Raw genomic sequence first — 18917 nt, 5'->3', positions numbered from 1 at the left:
AATCATATCTTGTGTCATTTAATCTCTCCTGCCTTCCACCCTACCACATAGGATTACGTAGGATATATGGCACAGAAACAGGCCATTCGGCCCAGCCAGTCCATGCTGGCGTTTATGCTCCACACGAGCCTCCTCCAGCCTTTCTTCATCTAACTCTCAGCATACCCCTCTATTCCCTTCTGCCTCATATGCTTATCTAACCTCCCCTTAAATGCATCTGTACTAGTTGCCTCAACTACTCCCTGTGGTAGCGAGTTCCCCATTCTGGGTAAAGAAGTTTCTTCTGAATTCCCTATTTGATTTGTTGGTGACTATCTTATATTGATGGCATCTAGTTATTCTCTTCCCCACAAGTGGAAACAATCTCTCTCTGTCTATTCTATCAAAACCGTTTATAATTTTAAAGACCTCTATTAGGTCACCCTTCAGCCTTCTCTTTCCAAACGAAGAGACCCAGCCTGTTCATTCTTTCCTGATATGTATATCCTCGTATTTCTGGTGTCATCCTTGTAAATCTTCTCTGCACCCTCACCAGTGCCCCTATATCCTTTCTATAATATGGCGACCAGAATTGTACGCAGTACTCAAAGTGTGATCCAACCAAGGTTCGATACAAGTTTAGCATAACTTTTCAATTCTATTCCTCTAGAAATAAACCCTAGTGGTTGGTTTGCTTTTTTTATGGCCTTGTTAGGGTTAGGTACTTTGTGTTGCTACTTTCAGTGATTTGTGTATTTGTACTCAGCTCCCTTTGCTCCTCTACCCCACCCAGACTCACCCCCTCCAAGTAATAAGTGACCCCCCTATTCTGCCTTCCCTTTTGTTCTTTCCTCCCCTCCCCCCTTTCCCTGCCCCTACACTTGCTTAAATACTATTATATCTCTAACTTTTTCCAGTTCTGACGAAGGGTCATCGACCTGAATGGTCAACTCCGTTTCTCTCTCCACAGGTGCAGCCTGACCTGCTGATTATTTCCAGCATTTTGTTTTTATTTCAGATTTCCAGCATCTGCAGTATTTTGCTTTTGTCCCATTTCAGTCTGGTGGAATTGGTAAAGAGAAAGAAAGAACACACAAGCATATTACAGGTTATACTGATATGTGCCTGAATTAGTGTGGACATGAAATATAGCTAACCACAGAGGAAATACTTACTTACATCACCCTTCTTTTATATTTTTTCACCTTTATTATACACAACACCCAGACCAAAGATCTGGAGGGGAGGGGAGACTAAAACTGATGTGATGTATATAACCTGGATGACAGTCTAAACAAAAAGCTGTCAATGAATTGAAACATTCATTCCTTTACCTCTTTAATTTCTCCCAAAAGCAAGAGGGCGTGATTATATTCAGGAGGATCCTTATTCAGCTGAGCCTCCAGGCAGTCCCAGAATGCTTTGTGAACAATTTCTTTCACTCTCCTCTGTAAACTGTACATATTTTTTTTTAAATCAGTGGTCTCAGGTTAACACTTAATTTACACTTTAATTATTCAATAGTACACTTTAAATATTTTGAGGGCTATAGTAGTAGAAGAATGTTGGGAAGCTTCAGTACTCACTTTAGAAATTACACAATATAATAAGAGATTTTGGCTTAGAAATTGGATAGCGCCTGAATCGGAAGGCGATCCGGCTGCAGCACATACTGCACACGCCAAATGAGGTGGCGGCAGAACCACGGCAAATTTGTTCATTATCGGTGAGCTGCGAACAACAGTTGCGGCCCCATAGGCAGCTCGCCGGTTGCGGGGGTGAAGGTGGAGGAGGAGGAGGAGGGGTGGGCACCACCTGTTCTCAGCTGCACCAACTAGGGAATAGCACTGGAGAGTAATTCGGTGCTTAATCAAAGGTGCTAATAAAAAATCATTTCAGATGGAGAATGAGAGAGAAGAAAATACATCCAAGAAAGCAGAAAACTTCAGTCTGCCAAGGAAAGATTGCAAAAAATAAGTTATAGCTATATTTAAAAAGTGTTCAGTACTGCATGCCTTTTCTATATGACAGTCAGGCATACAGTCATCAAGTTCTCAGTGTCACACAGCAAGCCTGTCTACCAACCTGAGCCTGCCAACAATACAGACAATAAAAAAGTCATTTTGTTGAGTCCAAAGAAACCGGACACAATAGCCATTAAAGGAGGAAGTAACAAAGTACTAGATAAGAAATTATTACCCACCAATCAACTCCACAGGCCCTTGTATCATTTTTTTTTAAGAAAACACTTAGAAGGCTCCTTAAAAGGTTCCTTAAATGGTGTCCATTAACTTCAACAAACACTAGACCAACTTTCTTGGATGACGTGCAGCTTCACCTCTGTCAGCCGAATTCAGCCACGAGACTCATGGTCTGTTCTCTCCTACCAAGTTTTCACTGAGCATTAGCCATCTTTCATCAATTACGCAGCGCAGAATTTGAAGAACTCAATCCCTGGTTGACCTTAGCTAAAGTGGCAGTAGGAGTTCTACATTTGGCTTCAGCACCCAAGTGGAGAGGCCAGGGCTCCCATTCCTATAATTATCCAGTGACTTCTACTAGAAGTGTGCATGAGTATCAAGTGAGGACAGAATTGGGCTCTCCTTTGATTTCTCCCACTCCCCACAGCGGAGTTATCTGCTGATACTCATGGTCAAGGGAACAAGTGGATAACGGCCATTTAGGCAAGGTGCTGGAGAACAACCAACATTAGCATAAGTCTTACCTTCAGGAGAGAATATTGATGAGAAAAATAAAAAACGTGGTTTTAAGACCCCCTCTCCACAGCCAAATACAAATCGTGGGCCAAATGTTTACTGTGTGACTTTGTTTAAGCGTAGGTAGGTTTTTTTCTAATTAGCTGGACAATATTAATAGATTCATACTCTCTATGTAGAAGATCTGATGGTCACATGCACAACAGAAAACAGCCATCAAAAATGGGGTGCTTGAGTACTCACAGCAGGACCAAATGGAATCCAACTAAGAATACGTATGGAAATTAGGGTAGAAATGTATTTTTTTTTAGTTTTAAAGACTCAGAGCTTTGATTCTACTTATTATAGGCATATTAAAATGTCATGATTATAAAGAAAGGAACTGAGGACAGGTTTTATAAGGAAGGAAGAAATGCCAGCAATTTTATCAGAAATAAATACAATTCAAAACCAATGCCGATTTCTGAAACCAGAAAATGCATGAAACACTAAGCAGGTCAGGCGGTATCTGTGGAGAGGGGAAGGTAGGGTTAATATTTCAGGTTGATGACCTTTCATTAGAACCAAAAGGTCATTGGTTTGAAACGTTAACCCTACTTTTCTCTCTCCACAGATGCTGCCTGACTTAATAAGTGTTTCCAGCATTTTCTGTTTTTATTTCCGATTTCCATATTTCCGATTTCCAGCATCTGCAATATTTTTCTTTTTATAGATTTATGAAAAGCTGGTCAGGCCCAACAACATTTATTGGAATGGCTTGAAGATTGGTAGAGAATAGTAACCAGTGCATCTCTTGTGACGGTGTCCATGTAAAGTGAGAACAAAGTGAATTTCCAGAATATAAATTATTATTGAGCAGTATATTGGTACTATAATATTAATGCTATACTTTTGTAATCTTGGGACACGCAAGGAAGTGACTGTGCAGGGGTGCAAGGAGAAGACACTGCAGGAGGTGGGCAGGACTGCGGGAGGTGGGCGGGATGTACAATTAACGATACAAGTCTTGGGATGAATTCAACATCCTCTGGTGATTGGGGCCAATAATCTTGGCAGCACTCCTAACAATTTCCAACAGTGGCATTTAAACAAAAATAAAAACATGACAGTGGGGGGGGGGGGGAAGCTGCTGGCAATCATAATTGCCTGACCAGGAGAAAAAATAACAACTAGTTACTCATTTAATTCTGCTGATTGTGGTCTTGCAGACACCCAGCCACGCATCTCAAGAATGTTAGAGGATGAACTATGTTTATCTATTGGTTAAGCCCAGAAAGAGGAGACATTTAATCCTTGGTGTCTGCTGGCTTTGTACCAAAGAATAGTTGCTTGTGTAAGCTTCTATAAAAAGGAACGACAGTAGAAACACTGGACTCCAACACACTACCAAACACAGTCAACCCTCCCCTTATTAATATTCTCAACCAATCCCTCTAGGAACACACAGTTTGGTAGTGGTTTTGGTACTGGATGAGCAACCTAGAGATCACAGCTTCAAATCTTTACCATGGCAAGTTGTAAACATAATATAGCTGGTAATAAATCTAGCACCAGTAAGCAACCAGATTTTAAGGGAAGAGAACCTGCCATGCCGACCTGGTCTAGGCTACACGTGCATCCAGTCCCACAATGTGTGATTGACAATCAATGCCACTCAGTTGTAAACAATTGCTACAGAACATAATCAAAGGGAAATATTGGATGGATTTCATCAGTAACAACTTGGGCACTGATCAGGACAAGACTCTGCAAAGACCTGCTCACTAACATCTGGGAGCTGGTGTCCATGTTGGGAGAATTGTCTCACAGACTAGTCAAATAACAGCCCAACATAATCTCAATCACATACAGTACCAATCAGTCAACATCACAAAGTCCTGGGGATGTACTTCTCCTCCATTGCGAGGATAGATCAAGGTGAGGGCACAGTATTATATAGATTGGTAAGAGCTCTCAACATAGACTCTGGACCCCAATGAAGTCTCATGGCTTCAGATCAAAAAAAAAGAAACCTCCTGCTGATTAGCACCTATGACCTATACAGTCTCCACCCTCGTGGTGAATCCGTACTTTATGTTGAGCATCACTTAGAGGAAGCAAGGGAACTTGCAGGTGCTGGTGTTCCCATGATGTTAATATGGTGATATTGTCCTTCTGGGTGGTTGAAGCTGTGGGGCTGGGAGGTGTTGTCAAAGTAATCATAGAGTTGCTGCATTACATCCTGTAGACAGTGCATACGGTGTCAGTGTGCTGATGGTGCAAGGTGGTTACTGGGTCCAGTGACAGACACTAATCAAGCAAACTGCTTTGTCCTGGATTGTGTTGAACTATGACTGTTGTTCCAGCCTCACCCATCCAGGCAAATAGTGAGTATTTGATCACACTCCTGGCTTGCACCTTTACATGGTAAAGAGGCTTGGAGAGGTCAGGAGGTGAGGCACTCATTCGAATACCAACCCTCTATCCAGCTCTTGTAGCCACATTGTTGATATGGATGGTCTGAACGGAATTGCCTCAAGTTCAAGAGATAAAAAGGAGAATTTTAAGCTAGAAACAGGTATTTGGAATTTAACACCTTTGGATCAAATCTTAACATGGCCACTATTTGAGATTTTGCTAAGCTGAATTTTGGTTTCAAAGATAAAGGAACCCAAATTATGCATTCAAGTTTGGTTTTAGACCAGCTGAATTGCATCATAGGGAAATCTAAACCAAAGACAAACTGGTATTGTAATACATGCTGTTAGATTTAAAGCCTCATACTCATAAAATGAAAAGGGCTGCATTAGGATTAAAGCTGGAGAGCAGTACTTAAAAACAGCAAAATATTTACCAGTCAAGGGTCTTAAATTCAAATAAATCACAAAGTAACTTTTTTTTAAACTGGCAGACTTTTTTTTGGAAGAAATTGTACATGATAATTTTACATTGCACAAGACACCAGTGCCACCGATTCCTGGAAGCATGGATCTTGTGCAGTCAGTTGCAAGCTGAATGCAAAACTGATATGACGCCCTAAGCTTGGTTGCCAGGCAGACCCATTTTTAGTGGGTCTTAACATGTTGCAGCATTATACACTATGCTTGCAGTTGGCTGCATTAGTCCCACATTTGTGGGAATGAGCTGCACTAGCAGTCACCAGACTCTTCCCAAACTATCTCCCCTTCTGAGACACAAATCATCTCTGCCAACTCATTTTTGGACTGGAAATATCACTTCACAGATAGGAGATTTTGAGAGTAATATATATTCTTGAGGGGATGGATGTATTTTACATTTAAATTATTTATTTTTCCCCTCTCCCTGAAGTAGCATTAACTTTCAAAGCGGAAATGTAAATCTGGCCTTTTTGACTGAGAGTCCAATGCTCCATCATTTAAATGATGTCAAAGTCCAGTGCTCACATATCAAGTTATAAAGCAGATACAGCACCATAAATACATTTCTTCTCCCAGGAATAAAAATGCATCTCCGTGTTAAATTAGTTTGGGGTTAACTGAAAAGTTCACTGATCTTGATCCCCCCCACCTCCCCCCCCCCCAATTGTAACTTTCTTGACAACATTTTAGAGAACAAAATTAGAAACATTGCAGACTGAAGTTTGATGGCATATTCATACTGGAATCTTTTGAATCCTGTTATGATAAATATTCTAAAACAGAACATTATTTTCTTTGTTGAAACTGAAATTAGTGCAGATTAATAGGTGGCACAACCACGAAGAAACCTTGTGGGCTATGCCCAACACGCAAAAATCAGCTGCATGTGAAGAGCTGCATCAATATTGGCGAGGATGGCAGATCTTTTAAAAAAACAGCTTGGAGTAGATAAATAATGCCCATCCTACACCTCCTTAAGTACAACACAAGTTGATGGTCATGAACAAGTTTATACACCCACCATCCCAACTTAGAAATTTAGCAACTTTTCTTACCTTTGTGGAGGAAGATCAATTGATTTCATTTGAAAGTTGCTATTCATGACTATTTCATGAGCCAGAGTCATATTTGACAACCCTTTTGCAGTCTCCATCAGGTCATCAAAAGAAACCATTTTAGGAGGGCTTGCTGTAATGATAAAAACAAAAATAGCTTTGACGATTCATACACAGGCAAATCTTTGTATAAACATGCAACTGTTCATAATTATCACTTGTGTAGGAATACGCATCTTATTCCACCTGTTTAACATTAACATCTACAATTTAGTACCTACCATTAAAGCCAGGTGAGGTGGAAGGTGCAAGAATACAAACCACAAAATGCAAGCTTAGATTGGTTTATCTTGCATAAGTACTTGCTAACATTTTACTGCCATGTGGCAACATACCCAAGATTACATGCACAAATCCATGGGTAGATCTTTATTCTTCCCATGTTCACCAGTTTCCCAAAACACTATCACCACCCAAGACTCAGCAATGACCATTTTTGAACCTATGCCTAATTGCTTATCTTACCTGTCTAATGAGGTAAACAAGAGGAATGGATAGCAGAGTGGGTTAAGGGTACCATCCTTTTACTTCTGGAACTGGAATCTGAATCCAGCCTATATTGATGGGATCAAAGGCTCTTCTACTGGCTACAAGAGTCCCAAGTTAAATGAATGAGGAAATCTCAACTCAGCTCCTAACTGCCAGCCATCCACGTCAGAAGACTGCTCTTAATTACACAAAATGAATAATCTTATTCAGTGAGGTAATAAGGCCACACACTGATGAGAAACAAATGTCACATTAGCGTAGTATAGGATGCTCTTCTGAAGTTGAGGTTAAGGCATCTTCAACTGAAATAGAAGGCACTTTATTTTGTATCTGGCTTGCACGTGGTGGAAGTTTTTCACTCTCCAGTACAGATGTCCCTCACCTTGAGCAGGAGGAAAATGAATTAGCTACTAATAAGTGATTGGACACAATCATTCAAGGTGTGATGTATTTACCCCCAGGAGCATGAGGAGATAGTATTTCAATCTCGAGAATAACAGGCAACAGAAATAGTCCTGACTTCTGATTCTCTTCCCTCACCCTATGTTTACTTCAGCCTCTGAGCGCTTCATTTCTCTGTTGCTTTCAACTTCATGCTTTTAATGACCTAGACCTTTAATGTCCTGACAATAGTGTCAAAATCCAAAGAAACTATATTGAATGAAAAGTTTATCAGAAATTGAAATCACCTTAGATTGCCAATTTGGCTTAAGAGCAAGTCTGTTCACTGATGATATTCTCAAATTCACAGTACTGAAACACAGCAATTCTCTCCAAATCCAGAAGGAAGTTACAGCAGTAGCCCTTGGCATTTCTGGAGCCTCGAGTGGAGTGCAGCATTCTGGTCTTGGGAGAAACTGTTTTTTCTTGTAATGAGTTGCTATCTACATGCATGACATCCTCAGGAGGGCATAAATATTAGGTCACAATAAAACAAACCTCCATTTTATTTTACAACACCTACACAGGTGCACTTTAGGTAAATATACTTGGTTTACTATCCTAATCAATTATGTGGTGGATGTCATTAATCACGTGCACATGCGTCTTTATCAAGGACTGCTCTGCAGAAGGTGCCATCACCTCCCCATCTAAGAGAAGGGAGAATCAAATCACTTTAGACAGACATAAAACAAATGATGGGTTATCTTCAGCGTGATGATACCAAGTCAATAACTTTCAGTCTGTAATGTTGGCCATCCTCTACTCATTGGACTGTGAATACTGTTCAGTTACAAACAAAGTGGTGAAAATGGCAGAAGAATACAAACACTCAAAAAAGTTTAACATTTGTCAATATTCACAACCTCACCGTTCCTTCAACCCAGTCATGGAATATTTTAACTCCATTTGGCATGGTGGAGACAAAGAAACTCAAATCACTTGTTCCTGGATTCAATATAGTAGTCCAAAGCCATATAGGCTAATGGCCTTTATGCAAATAGCATAGTCCTGTCCAACTTCTAGAAGGTACGAACATCCAATCCAACTAGGTCCTTTCTAGTGTTTATGTAGACACTGTATCAGAATCATAACAGCAAAGAAGGATGCCTTTCAGCCCATCGAGTCCATGCTGGCTCTCTGTAGAGCAATCCAGTCAGTCCCATTCCCCCGCTCTATCCCCATAGCCCTGTAAGTTTATTTCCGTCAAGTGCATATTCAATTTCCTTTTGAAATCATTGATCGTCTCTGCTTCCACCACCCTCGTCGGCAGCGAGTTCCAGGTCATTACCACTCGCTGCATAAAAAAATTCATCCTCACATCCTCCCTGTATCTCTTGCCCAAAACCTTAAATCTGTGTCCCCCTAGTCCTTGTACCATCAGCTAATGGGAACAACCCTTCTCTGTCTACCTTATCCAAACCCGTCATAACCTTGTACACCTCTATCAAATCTCCCCTCAACCTCCTTTGCTCCAAGGAGAACAACCCCAGCTTCTCCAACCTAACCTTGTAGCTAAAATCTCCCATCCCTGGAACCATTCTGGTAAATCTCCTCTGCACCCTCTCAAGGACCTTCACATCCTTCCTAAAGTGTGGTGACCAGAACTGGACGCAATACTCTAGTTGTGGCCTAACCAGAGCTTTATAAAGGTTCAGCATAACTTCCCTGCTTTTGTACTCAATACCTCTATTTATGAAGTCATATGCTTTGTTAACCACTCTTGCAATATGTCCTGCCACCTTTAAAGATTTATGCACATGAACCCCCAGGTCCCTCTGTCCCTGCACACTTTTTAGAACAGTGCCATTAAGTCTATATTGCCTCTCCCTATCCCTCCTGCCAAAATGAATCACTTCACACTTCTCTATATTAAATTTCATCTGCCACTTGTCTGCCCATTCTGCTAGCCTATCTATGTCCTGTTGCAGTCAATTGGTAGCCTCTTCACTGTTTGCCACACCTCCAAGTTTGGTATCATCAGCAAATTTTGAAATTTTACTCTGTAATCCAATATCCAAGTAATTTATATAGATCAAAAAAAGCAGTGGTCCTAGTACTGATCCTTGGAGAACACCACTGTCAACCATCCTCCAGTCTGAAAAACAACCATTTACAACAACTCGCTGTTTTCTGTCCTTAAGCCAATTCCTTATCCAAGCTGCCACTGACCCACCTCAAATTTTGTTAACCAGCCTTTTATGTGGTACTTTGTCAAATGCTTTCTTAAAATCCATATAGACAACATCCACTGCATTCAAATTCAAATTCAAATCGCTTTATTGGCATGATAAGGTACATCTTATGTTGCCAAAGCATCAAAATACATTTATGGTTGAACACATAAACGCAGTTCTATTCATACAGTGTATAAACAGGTATATCCCTGAGTGTATAAATATACATTCGCATGGTTTATATATACTCTTTTCTTAGTTTACTGGTTGTCCCTCTGTTCATGGCAAGCTGTAACATAGTGTGCCGCCAGTGTTACACAGCTTCTCTCCTCCCCCAGTAGGAATGGGAGTTTTTGGTTGTCATTCAGATTTCTGAATTCAGGGCATATTTGTGAGAATTTTTGGTAGAAATTCTCCCTGATGCCCTGATATTTTTCACAGGCTGTGAGGAAGTGCATCTCTGTCTCCACTACTCCCTGACTGCAGTGAGAGCATATCCTGTCTTCTCTTGGTAGCCTGGTCTGCCTTTTTCGATCGCTAGGCTATGTTCGCTAAGTCTGTAGCTTGTCAAGGTTCTTCTCAGTTTGTTATCCTTTACCATGGTCAGGTAATCAGCTATGTTGTATTGTCTGTTTAGGGCCAAGTAGCAATTGAGTTTGCTTTGGGTTTTTGTTGTTTCTGCCCAATATGTCAGATATTTTTCCTTTTGCTTAGCGACGATTGTGTTGGGTCAAATTCTTTGTGTTACCCTGTCACTGTCCTGGGGCTGGTTATTGTTAGTATTGTTAATAGTTACTTCACTGAGTCCCAGGACTAGTTGACTGAGGGTATTCTTCTTTATGGTCAGCTCTTGGCATTTCAGGGCGTCGTAGTGATAGCATTGGGGGTTGCTCATTTGTAGGTGATTCCAAAATTTGGTGGCTCTTTTTTGGATAGTGATTATTAATGGATATTGGCCTAGTTCCGCCCTGCATGCATTGTTTACTGTTTTCCTTTGAGTCCGGAGGATACTTTTACAGAATTCTGCATGTAGGATCTCAATTGGGTGTTTGTCCCATTTTGCACATTCTTGTTGTGTTAGCGGTCCCCATACCTCACTGCCATAGAGCGCAATTGGTTCAATTACTGATTTGAAAATTGAGCCAAATGCTAATTGGGATTTCTAGTTGGATTGATTTTTTGATGGCATAGAAAGCCCTTCTTGCTTTCTCTTTCAGTTCATTCACAGCCAGTTTGAAGTTTCCCGTAGAACTGATTTTTAAGCCCAAGTATGTGTAGTTAGTGGTTTGTTCAATTTTGGTTGTTCCTACTGTGAAATTTATTTTGGGTCCCTGATGTTTGGATCTTTGCTGGAACACAAGGACTTTGGTTTTTTGGGGATTTATTGTCAGGGCCCAAGTCTGGCAGTACGACTCCAGCAGGTCCAGGTTCTGCTGTAGACCCTCCTTAGTTGGTGACAGCAGAACCAGGTCGTCTGCATAGAGGAGGAATTTAACCTTGGATTCATATAGGGTGAGGCCGGGTGCTGTAGATTGTTCAAGTAGTTTTGCCAATCCATTTATGTAAATATTAAAGAGTGTCGGTGAGATTGGCGAGCCCTGCGTCACCCCCCGCCCCTGTGGGAAGTATTTTGTTTGTTTGTCTCCAATTTTAACTGCACATTTGTTGTTTGTATACATTGATTTAATTACATCATATGTTTTCCCTCCTACCCCGCTTTCGATAAGTTTCAGGAATAAACCGTCATGCCAGATGGAGTCGAAAGCCTTCTGGAAATCTACAAAGCATGCGTAGATTTTGCTTTTGTTATGGTGAACGTGTTTGTCAATTAGGGTCTGTAGGGTGAAGATATGATCGGATGTTCTATAGTTTGGCAGGAATCCAATTTGGCTTTTACTCAAGACATTGTGCTCCTCAAGGAAGTTTATAAGTCTTTTGTTTATGATGCTACAGAATACCTTCCCCAGGTTACTGTTTACACAGATGCCTCGATAGTTGTTTGGGTCGATTTTGTCCCCACTTTTGTATATGGGCGTTCATCAACCTTCATCAACCTTCTCTGTTATTTCATCAAAAAATTCAATTAGATTAGTCAAACATGATCTACCTTTTACAAAACCGTACTGGCTCTCCTTAGTTACTCTCCAAGTGCCTGTTAATTTTTTTCCGATTATTGTTTCTAAAACCTTACCCACCACAGGTGTTAAACTGACCGACCTGTAGTTACTAGGATTGGGTGTCACATTTGCCACTTTCCAATCCTCTGGCACCACCCCCATATCTAGGGAAGATTGCAAGCCCTTCTGCTCTCTCCACCCCCACTTCCCTTAGCAACCTGGGATGCAAGCCATCTGGACCAGGCGACTTCTCCACTCTAAGCATATCTTGCCTATCAATTTTCACCCTATCCATTACCTCTACCGATATTTTGTCAGCATCCTTTTCTTTAGTAAACACGGATACAAAGTACCCATTAAGTATTCTAGCCTTGCCCTGCGCCTCTAAGCATATATCACCACCTTTGTCCCCAATAGGCCCCACCCCGCCTCTTACTACCTACTTACCATTTACTAATTTTTGGGTTCCCTTTTATGTTAACTGACATTCTATTCTCATTCTCTCTTTGCCAGTCTTATTTTCTCTTTACTTCCCCATTCAACTTATTGTATTTAGCCCGGTTCTCACTTGAAGAATTCACCCGACATGCATCATACACTCTTTTTTTTGTTTCATCATATTCTTTATTGCCCTCGTCATCCAAGGAGCCCTGGCTTTGGTTCCCCTACTTTTCCCTCTTATTGGAATATACCTAGCCTGTACCTGAAACATCTCCTCCTTAAAGATCACCCATTGTTTCGTTACAGTTTTTCCCATCAATCTTTGGTTCCATTTTACCCTGGCTAGAACCCCTCTCATCCCATTAAAATTAGCCCTCTTCCAAGTTAGAAGTTCTACTTTAGATTGTTCCTTGCTCTTCTCCATTACTATTCCAAACCTTATGAAACGATGATCACTCTTACCCGAGTGTTCTCCCACAGACACTTGGTCCACCTCATTCCCCAGCACCAGATTCAGCAATGCCTCCTTCCTAGCTGGGCCGAGAACATACTGGTCAAGCAAGTTCTCTTGAACACATTTCAGAAATTCCTCCCCCTCCTTTCCCTTTACTCTAACATTATCCCAATCGACATTTGGGTAATTAAAGCCCCCCAATATCACCACCCTATAGCTCTTGCACATCTCGGATTTCCCTACAGATTTGCTCCTCTATATCTCTTTCTCACTATTTGGAGGCCTATAGAATACTCAAACCCTTTTTGCTTCTCAACTCTAACCAAATGGATTCTGTCCTTGCCCCCTCAAGGACATCCTATCTTTCCAACACTAGTCTTCCCTAATCAGAACTGCCACCCCACCTCCCTTTTTTCCTTCCCTATCTTTTCTGAACACCTTGTATCCATGAATATTAAGTACCCAGTCCTCACCATTTTTAAGTCACGTTTCGTTATTCCCACACGGCTAATTGTGCTTGTAACTCACCAACCTTATTCACCACACTTCGTGCGTTTACAAACATGCATTCCAAATCTGTCTCTGTATTCCTTGTAGTCCTTCTTCGTCTGCTATCATCTAATATGGTACTACTTCCTTCTCTAGTACTATCCAACACTCTCCCTCCTTTATGCACCTTATTCCTCTTTTCTACTTCTAATTGCTGGTGCGCACCCCCCTGCTAATTTAGTTTAAACCCTTCCCAACCACACTAGTGAACCTTGCCGTGAGGACATTGGTTCCAGTCCTGCTGAGGTGCAACCCATCCCTTTTGAGTAGGTGCCTCCTGCCCCAGAACTGGTCCCAATGCTCCAAAAATCTGAAGCCCTCCCACCTGCACCATGCCTCAAGCCACGCATTGATCCTCCCGATCTTCCTATTTCTACTCTCGCTGGCATGTGGCACTGGGAGTAATCTAGCGATTACTACCTTTGAGGTCCTACTTTTTAAACTTCCTCCCTAGCTCCTGAAAGGCTGACTGTAGGACCTCAATACCTGCCCTCTCTACGTTGTTGGTACCGGCGTGTACCACAACTTCTGGCTCACTCCCTTCCCCCTGCAGAATATTCTACACCCTCTCCATGATGTCCTTTACCCTGGCACCAGGGAGGCAACACACCATATATGGTGAAGGTTACAGAAACGCCTGTCTGGCCCCCTAACTATGGCATCTCCTATAATGACTACATTTTTACACTTTGCTGATCCCCACTGTGCCGTCCCTTGCCCATTGGTGCCATGGTCTGGACTGCACTCTTTCAAGGTGTTGTCACTCCCAGCAGTCTCCAATGCTGCGTACCAGTTTGAGAGTGACATACACCCCGAAGACTCCTGCACTTCCTGCCTCTTCCGGATGACCACCCATTTACTATCCTGAACTCTCTGCCTGTGGGGTGGCCACCGCCTGGAACGTATGGTCCAGGAAACTCTCAGCCTCCCTGATGCTCCGCAGTGACTCCAGCTGCCCCTCAAGCTCAGAAACCCTGAGCTCGAACACTACCCACACACATGGTCCCCCAAGACAGATGAAGTGTCCTGAAGTTCCCACATGGCGCAGGAATTGCAAGCAACAGGTATCAGCTACCCATTCATGATCTAAAAAATGTCTATTCCCTCTTTCAGAATCTAATTAGTATCTTGTTTAAACTATTGCTTTTAATTAATGTCTCTAGACCTCAGCTCTCCGGTATCGCTGTCTCACACACCCTCTCTCGGACTGCTCCTTGTTTTAAAAAAATACCAGAAGAGCACCACTTCCCTCAATGCACCGAATTCCCTCACTCACCAAATTCAGAGTTTAGTACCCTGTAGAAGCAGTACTCCGTCGAACTGGACTCCGTGCGTTAGCAAAAGCCTCCTGTATTTATACTAGCAGAAATTGCAGAGACCCAAGTCAGCTCCTGCTGATAGTAATTACCAGGTAACTAGTTCTAGCTAGCCACCTAATTAACTATGTAACTGCCACTAGCAGGCAGCTTGTTTACCACTGCCTAACACTGTGAAAGAAACTACAAGTTAAGGTTAAAGTTAAATTAAATGCTAAATGCAAAACTTAACTAAATATTAGAAAGAGATCGACCCTTAAAACCCTTAAAATTCTTTCACTCACCAAATTCAGAGTTTAGTACTCTGTAGAAGCAGTACTCCGTCGAACTGGACTCCATGCTACTTACAATCTTATACATTTGAACATTTTTTTAAATCATGGTACAGGAAACTTTCGATTTACTGGCACCTAAATAACCGGAAATCTCGGTTAACCGGCAAAATTCAGTAGTAGGTTCAGGTAAGTTTTATTACTTGCCTTCCTCGATCTGTTGCTGTGCAAGGGTGTGGCTGCAGCTGTTGCTAAGCTACAGAGACGCTTGGAACTTGTGGCCATTGTTCTGAACCTGTTGCTAAGCAACAGGGTTTGTTGCTTTATACGGAGCTCTCAGCTCCGTCTCTTTTACTATAGCTTTCAGTTATCCGGAATTTTTGATGAACCGGCACCATGTCGGTTCTGGATAAAAAAGTTTCCTGTACTGCGACACCACTCAGTTGTTACCTAAACCAAACATTTTAGGGGCTTCTTGCACAGCAAAATAAAGCAAGTCTGCATTCAACCCAATATTGTGTAGAAGGTGGTATGATGGTTTCACATACATTATTATTTATCACAGACTACACTTTGTAACTTTTTTTAAAAAATGGAGCTCAAAAGACCTACAGGCTGGCGAGCTGGGTTTGCTAGAAGAATCACTACTGAAGCTTTGTCGAGCATATTCATAATCACTTGAAGAGTTGACACTATCTGACCGTTCACAAGATTCAGTGTCACTGTTCAATGATTCATCATTCAAGGAATGTTTCTCATTACTGAAAGGCATCTTCTCACTGTAAAAACAAAATGTGCAAACATAGAAATTCATTATTGCAAACTGGTCATGTGTTTTCTGAAATCATCTTTAAAACATTTAATTGGGATTTCGTAAAATAACTTGAAAGAAATGATATAAAATAATAGACCAACCAAACAGAATAGAAGGAACAAAAATGCCAGACCAACCAAACAGAATAGAAGAAACAAAAATGCCAAGAGTTACTTGTATAGCCCTCAGCCAAAAGTTAGCAATCTCCTGCCAGTTGCACTTATAAACCCAAACAAATTAAGGCCTGAATAAACTGAGCTAGCCTACAAGCAAGGAAAATAGCAGAAAAATTATCACATGCCTCCAAGTCAAAAGGGGGTAAGTACAAGAAAATGTAAGACTGCAACTTCCTTGACAAAGCCAATTGACTTCCCAAGGTAGTGCTCACGTTCAAAAAGTAGAGAAAAAACACAGCATCTCTTAATGCAACTATCTCACTCTGTGTCTCTCTCTGTTAATCTTCACTTTCAGCAGCTCATTCTATCCTTCCCCCCCTCCCCCCACGTGACTCTGGTCTCCAAGGAGGAGCAGCTCTGGTTAATTTTAATGCCCGTAATCTAATAAATTGATAAAAAGAAATAAAAACCTAAACTGTGACAGAGGCTGCAACAGCGAAAGTGAAGCTATTCTCACTCCTGCCATGTGTCAGTTTCAGCCTTTCCCCTTTTTTATTTGCAGTTTCTAGTATACATTCATTGGAATTTTCTTTTCTTTTGCAGGTTAGTTTCTCAGATGCATGGATTGTCTGGGAGAGAATAGTGAGCTCTGCCATCAGTGTGATCCAAATATCATTGCTTTTTTTCCTCCCACAATGGGTCTGTGGCAGGTGGCGTTTGTCTCAGCTTGGACGATTTAAGATACACTTCGGCCAAGCAGCAAAGCTCAGTGGTTGGGACCAGAAAGCAGCACAAGGAAGCAAGCAGCGGAGTGGGGAGCAACAGGTGTCAGAACCGAAGAGAGATCCATGACACGCAGTTAATAGGAGAGCATGGGGTGAAGGGGGGGGGGGGTTGAAAGGATGGATTCATCAGCATGCACATGCATTCTTCATTAGAACCTTGGGCCAAGTCCAGGAACACGCAGGTGCCGTGTCTGTTAGAAGGAGAGGGTCTGAAGATTGCTTGATTTTGAATAGGAGCGGGGGGGGGGGGGGGGGAGGAAAGAGAGTCTGTGTAAAAATGCGATGCAAGAGCTATTGGAAGGTGGGATGGGAAAGTTTATGATTAAGTTTAAGATTTTTACACCAATTATTAAATTTGTTATTTGTTTATTCTATTAGAAAGTTTTAATGTAAGTGGTCCTAACCAGAGATGAAATTACATAGCTGGTTCTTGGTTCGGATTAGTTCCTGATGACATGGTCTTGGATCTGATAGGTTGAATGGACAGACTGAATGAAGAGAAGTGGTCTCTGGGATCTGATTGGTTCTGCATTCGCAGTGGGCACTTCAACCAATCTGATTGGTGAAATGGACTCAAAAAATTACATTTAATAATTATAGATTAACATGTATATGAACCCAGTTTGAATTCATCCCCCCCCATAAATATTTTCTTAAAATATTTAAAGAGTTTTTGTCATTTTTAACTACTCGCTGATGGATGGGACACCTGATGCAGAAATAAAAACCCTTATTGCTGATAATCTGTTCATTCCTTTTCCCTCCAAAATGAAAATATTGCTTACCTTTCAAGTGTAGTAGCTCTACAAAAGGATCGTAAATAAACCAAGTGTCCGATTTGAAGTGCACCTTAAAAATAAACAAAAATTGATCAAACCTGCAAGCTTTTAAATTAAAAGTCAAACTAAAGAGAATTTACTTTCATGTTACATTTGACCACACAATACAGCATACAACTGCAGACGTCATGAGTTTTCACTCAATGAGTGCCAATAAGTTAAAATGTGGATAGGATTTGAAAGTCTCTTGAAAACATGAAGTGAAGTAGCTAGGAGGATCTTAAATGTACCATATTTGTGTACAGCTTAGTTCATGATTGGATATAGTTACCAGTTAGATTATACAAAAACAATTTAAACAGTAACATCATATGCTGCCTCAATTCAGACTGAGTCTCTACAAAAAGAACTTTGTAGAATCAGATTCTAATTAGAGGCCTATACATTTTCTGTTGTCTGACATTTTCAACATTACATTTTTCCTCAATTGCAACTACTGTGGTACAGTTCCATAAGCACCAGTCATACATGAATCTTGACAGTGAATGTTGGCACACTATTTGACCACAGAAGCATCAAGACAAACCAGATTGTATCCTCACTTTAACCATGGATGCATCATAGCTATGTCCGATTGTGTCCTCAACAGAGATCTGGGATCATTGAACAGCAATCAGAAATAGGACCCTGCCATTTTTTAACCCCTGGGTGTTGAGGCTAATTGCACCATCCTTACTGCTGCCCCACTGAGCTCAGTTATCTCAGCAGAGATCAGGAATCAAACTTGGAATCTTTCTGGTTTTATGGGCCAACCACTGACGTTCTTCCTCTCTTTTAAAGGTGACAGTGAGACAGGTCATCTCATGCCTCAGTCAAGTAGCGGCAACAGTTTAGGGTAATAGTCTTCATATGCAGGTCATGATGAAAAATCAAACCCATTTAAAAAGGTATTGACAGTTTACTATTCTAATCCTGGGAGTATCAGGCTCCTGGCCTGACGTTTCTGAGCGTGCTTAAACTACAATAAATCAAACTTAATACCCCAACACATTTTCTCAAGAGTGTCTTTCTGCATGCAAGTCTTTTCACTAGATATCTCATCTCTATTCATTTCAATTGTAGAATTAGGTCATTGAAGAGTTTGTTTATTACTCCCTAGAGTTGATTTAATAGTATTGAATCGATGCTGCAGAAGCTGGCCAGTCAAATTAAACATCTTGCATTTGAACGCACTTCCACTTAACGCTTTCCATTATGGATTCCCCATTCACATGTTTAACTGCCTATGAAAATATCATTTTGTAATTCCACCTCCCCCAGTGAAAGTGCTACAGTGCCACCACTGGCGGGAGAGTGCAATTACAAACAAGTTTACATAAATATGGTCATAGGAATTTATAACCAAATAAAAATAAGGACATAATGTATGCCTTTAAAATGGGGACCGAGTTATATTTGAACACCCTAGTCCGATTAT

At 41.2% G+C, this 18917-nt stretch overlaps 1 protein-coding gene across 5 annotated transcripts in view; it reads right to left on the bottom strand.

Annotated features, from left to right (window-relative positions):
* LOC147105651 (T-complex protein 11-like protein 2) overlaps positions 1-18917 on the bottom strand; it is a 51265-nt gene that overhangs the window by 13019 nt on the left and 19329 nt on the right. For 4 of the 5 annotated variants that reach the window (XM_086010188.1, XM_086010190.1, XM_086010186.1 and 1 more), the window contains exons 2-5: positions 17447-17510; positions 15559-15725; positions 6631-6763; positions 1314-1434 (exon numbers count right to left, since the gene is read on the bottom strand). In XM_086010188.1, coding sequence (XP_085866314.1) covers positions 1314-1434; positions 6631-6763; positions 15559-15718 — 414 coding nt within the window. In that variant the 5' untranslated portion in view covers positions 15719-15725; positions 17447-17510. Of the gene's footprint in view, positions 1-1313; positions 1435-6630; positions 6764-7868; positions 10484-15558; positions 15726-17446; positions 17511-18917 lie in introns of those variants that run through there. The other variant, XM_086010191.1, reaches the window with a different exon arrangement.

The sequence above is a fragment of the Somniosus microcephalus genome, chromosome 17 (assembly GCF_052327205.1).
Source record: "Somniosus microcephalus isolate GS21.2 chromosome 17, FLI_Smic_1.0, whole genome shotgun sequence".
Classification (NCBI taxonomy): Eukaryota; Metazoa; Chordata; class Chondrichthyes; order Squaliformes; family Somniosidae; genus Somniosus; species Somniosus microcephalus.
The sequence above is the reverse complement of the archived record's forward strand: the minus strand, read 5'-3'. Positions and strand labels throughout refer to the sequence as shown.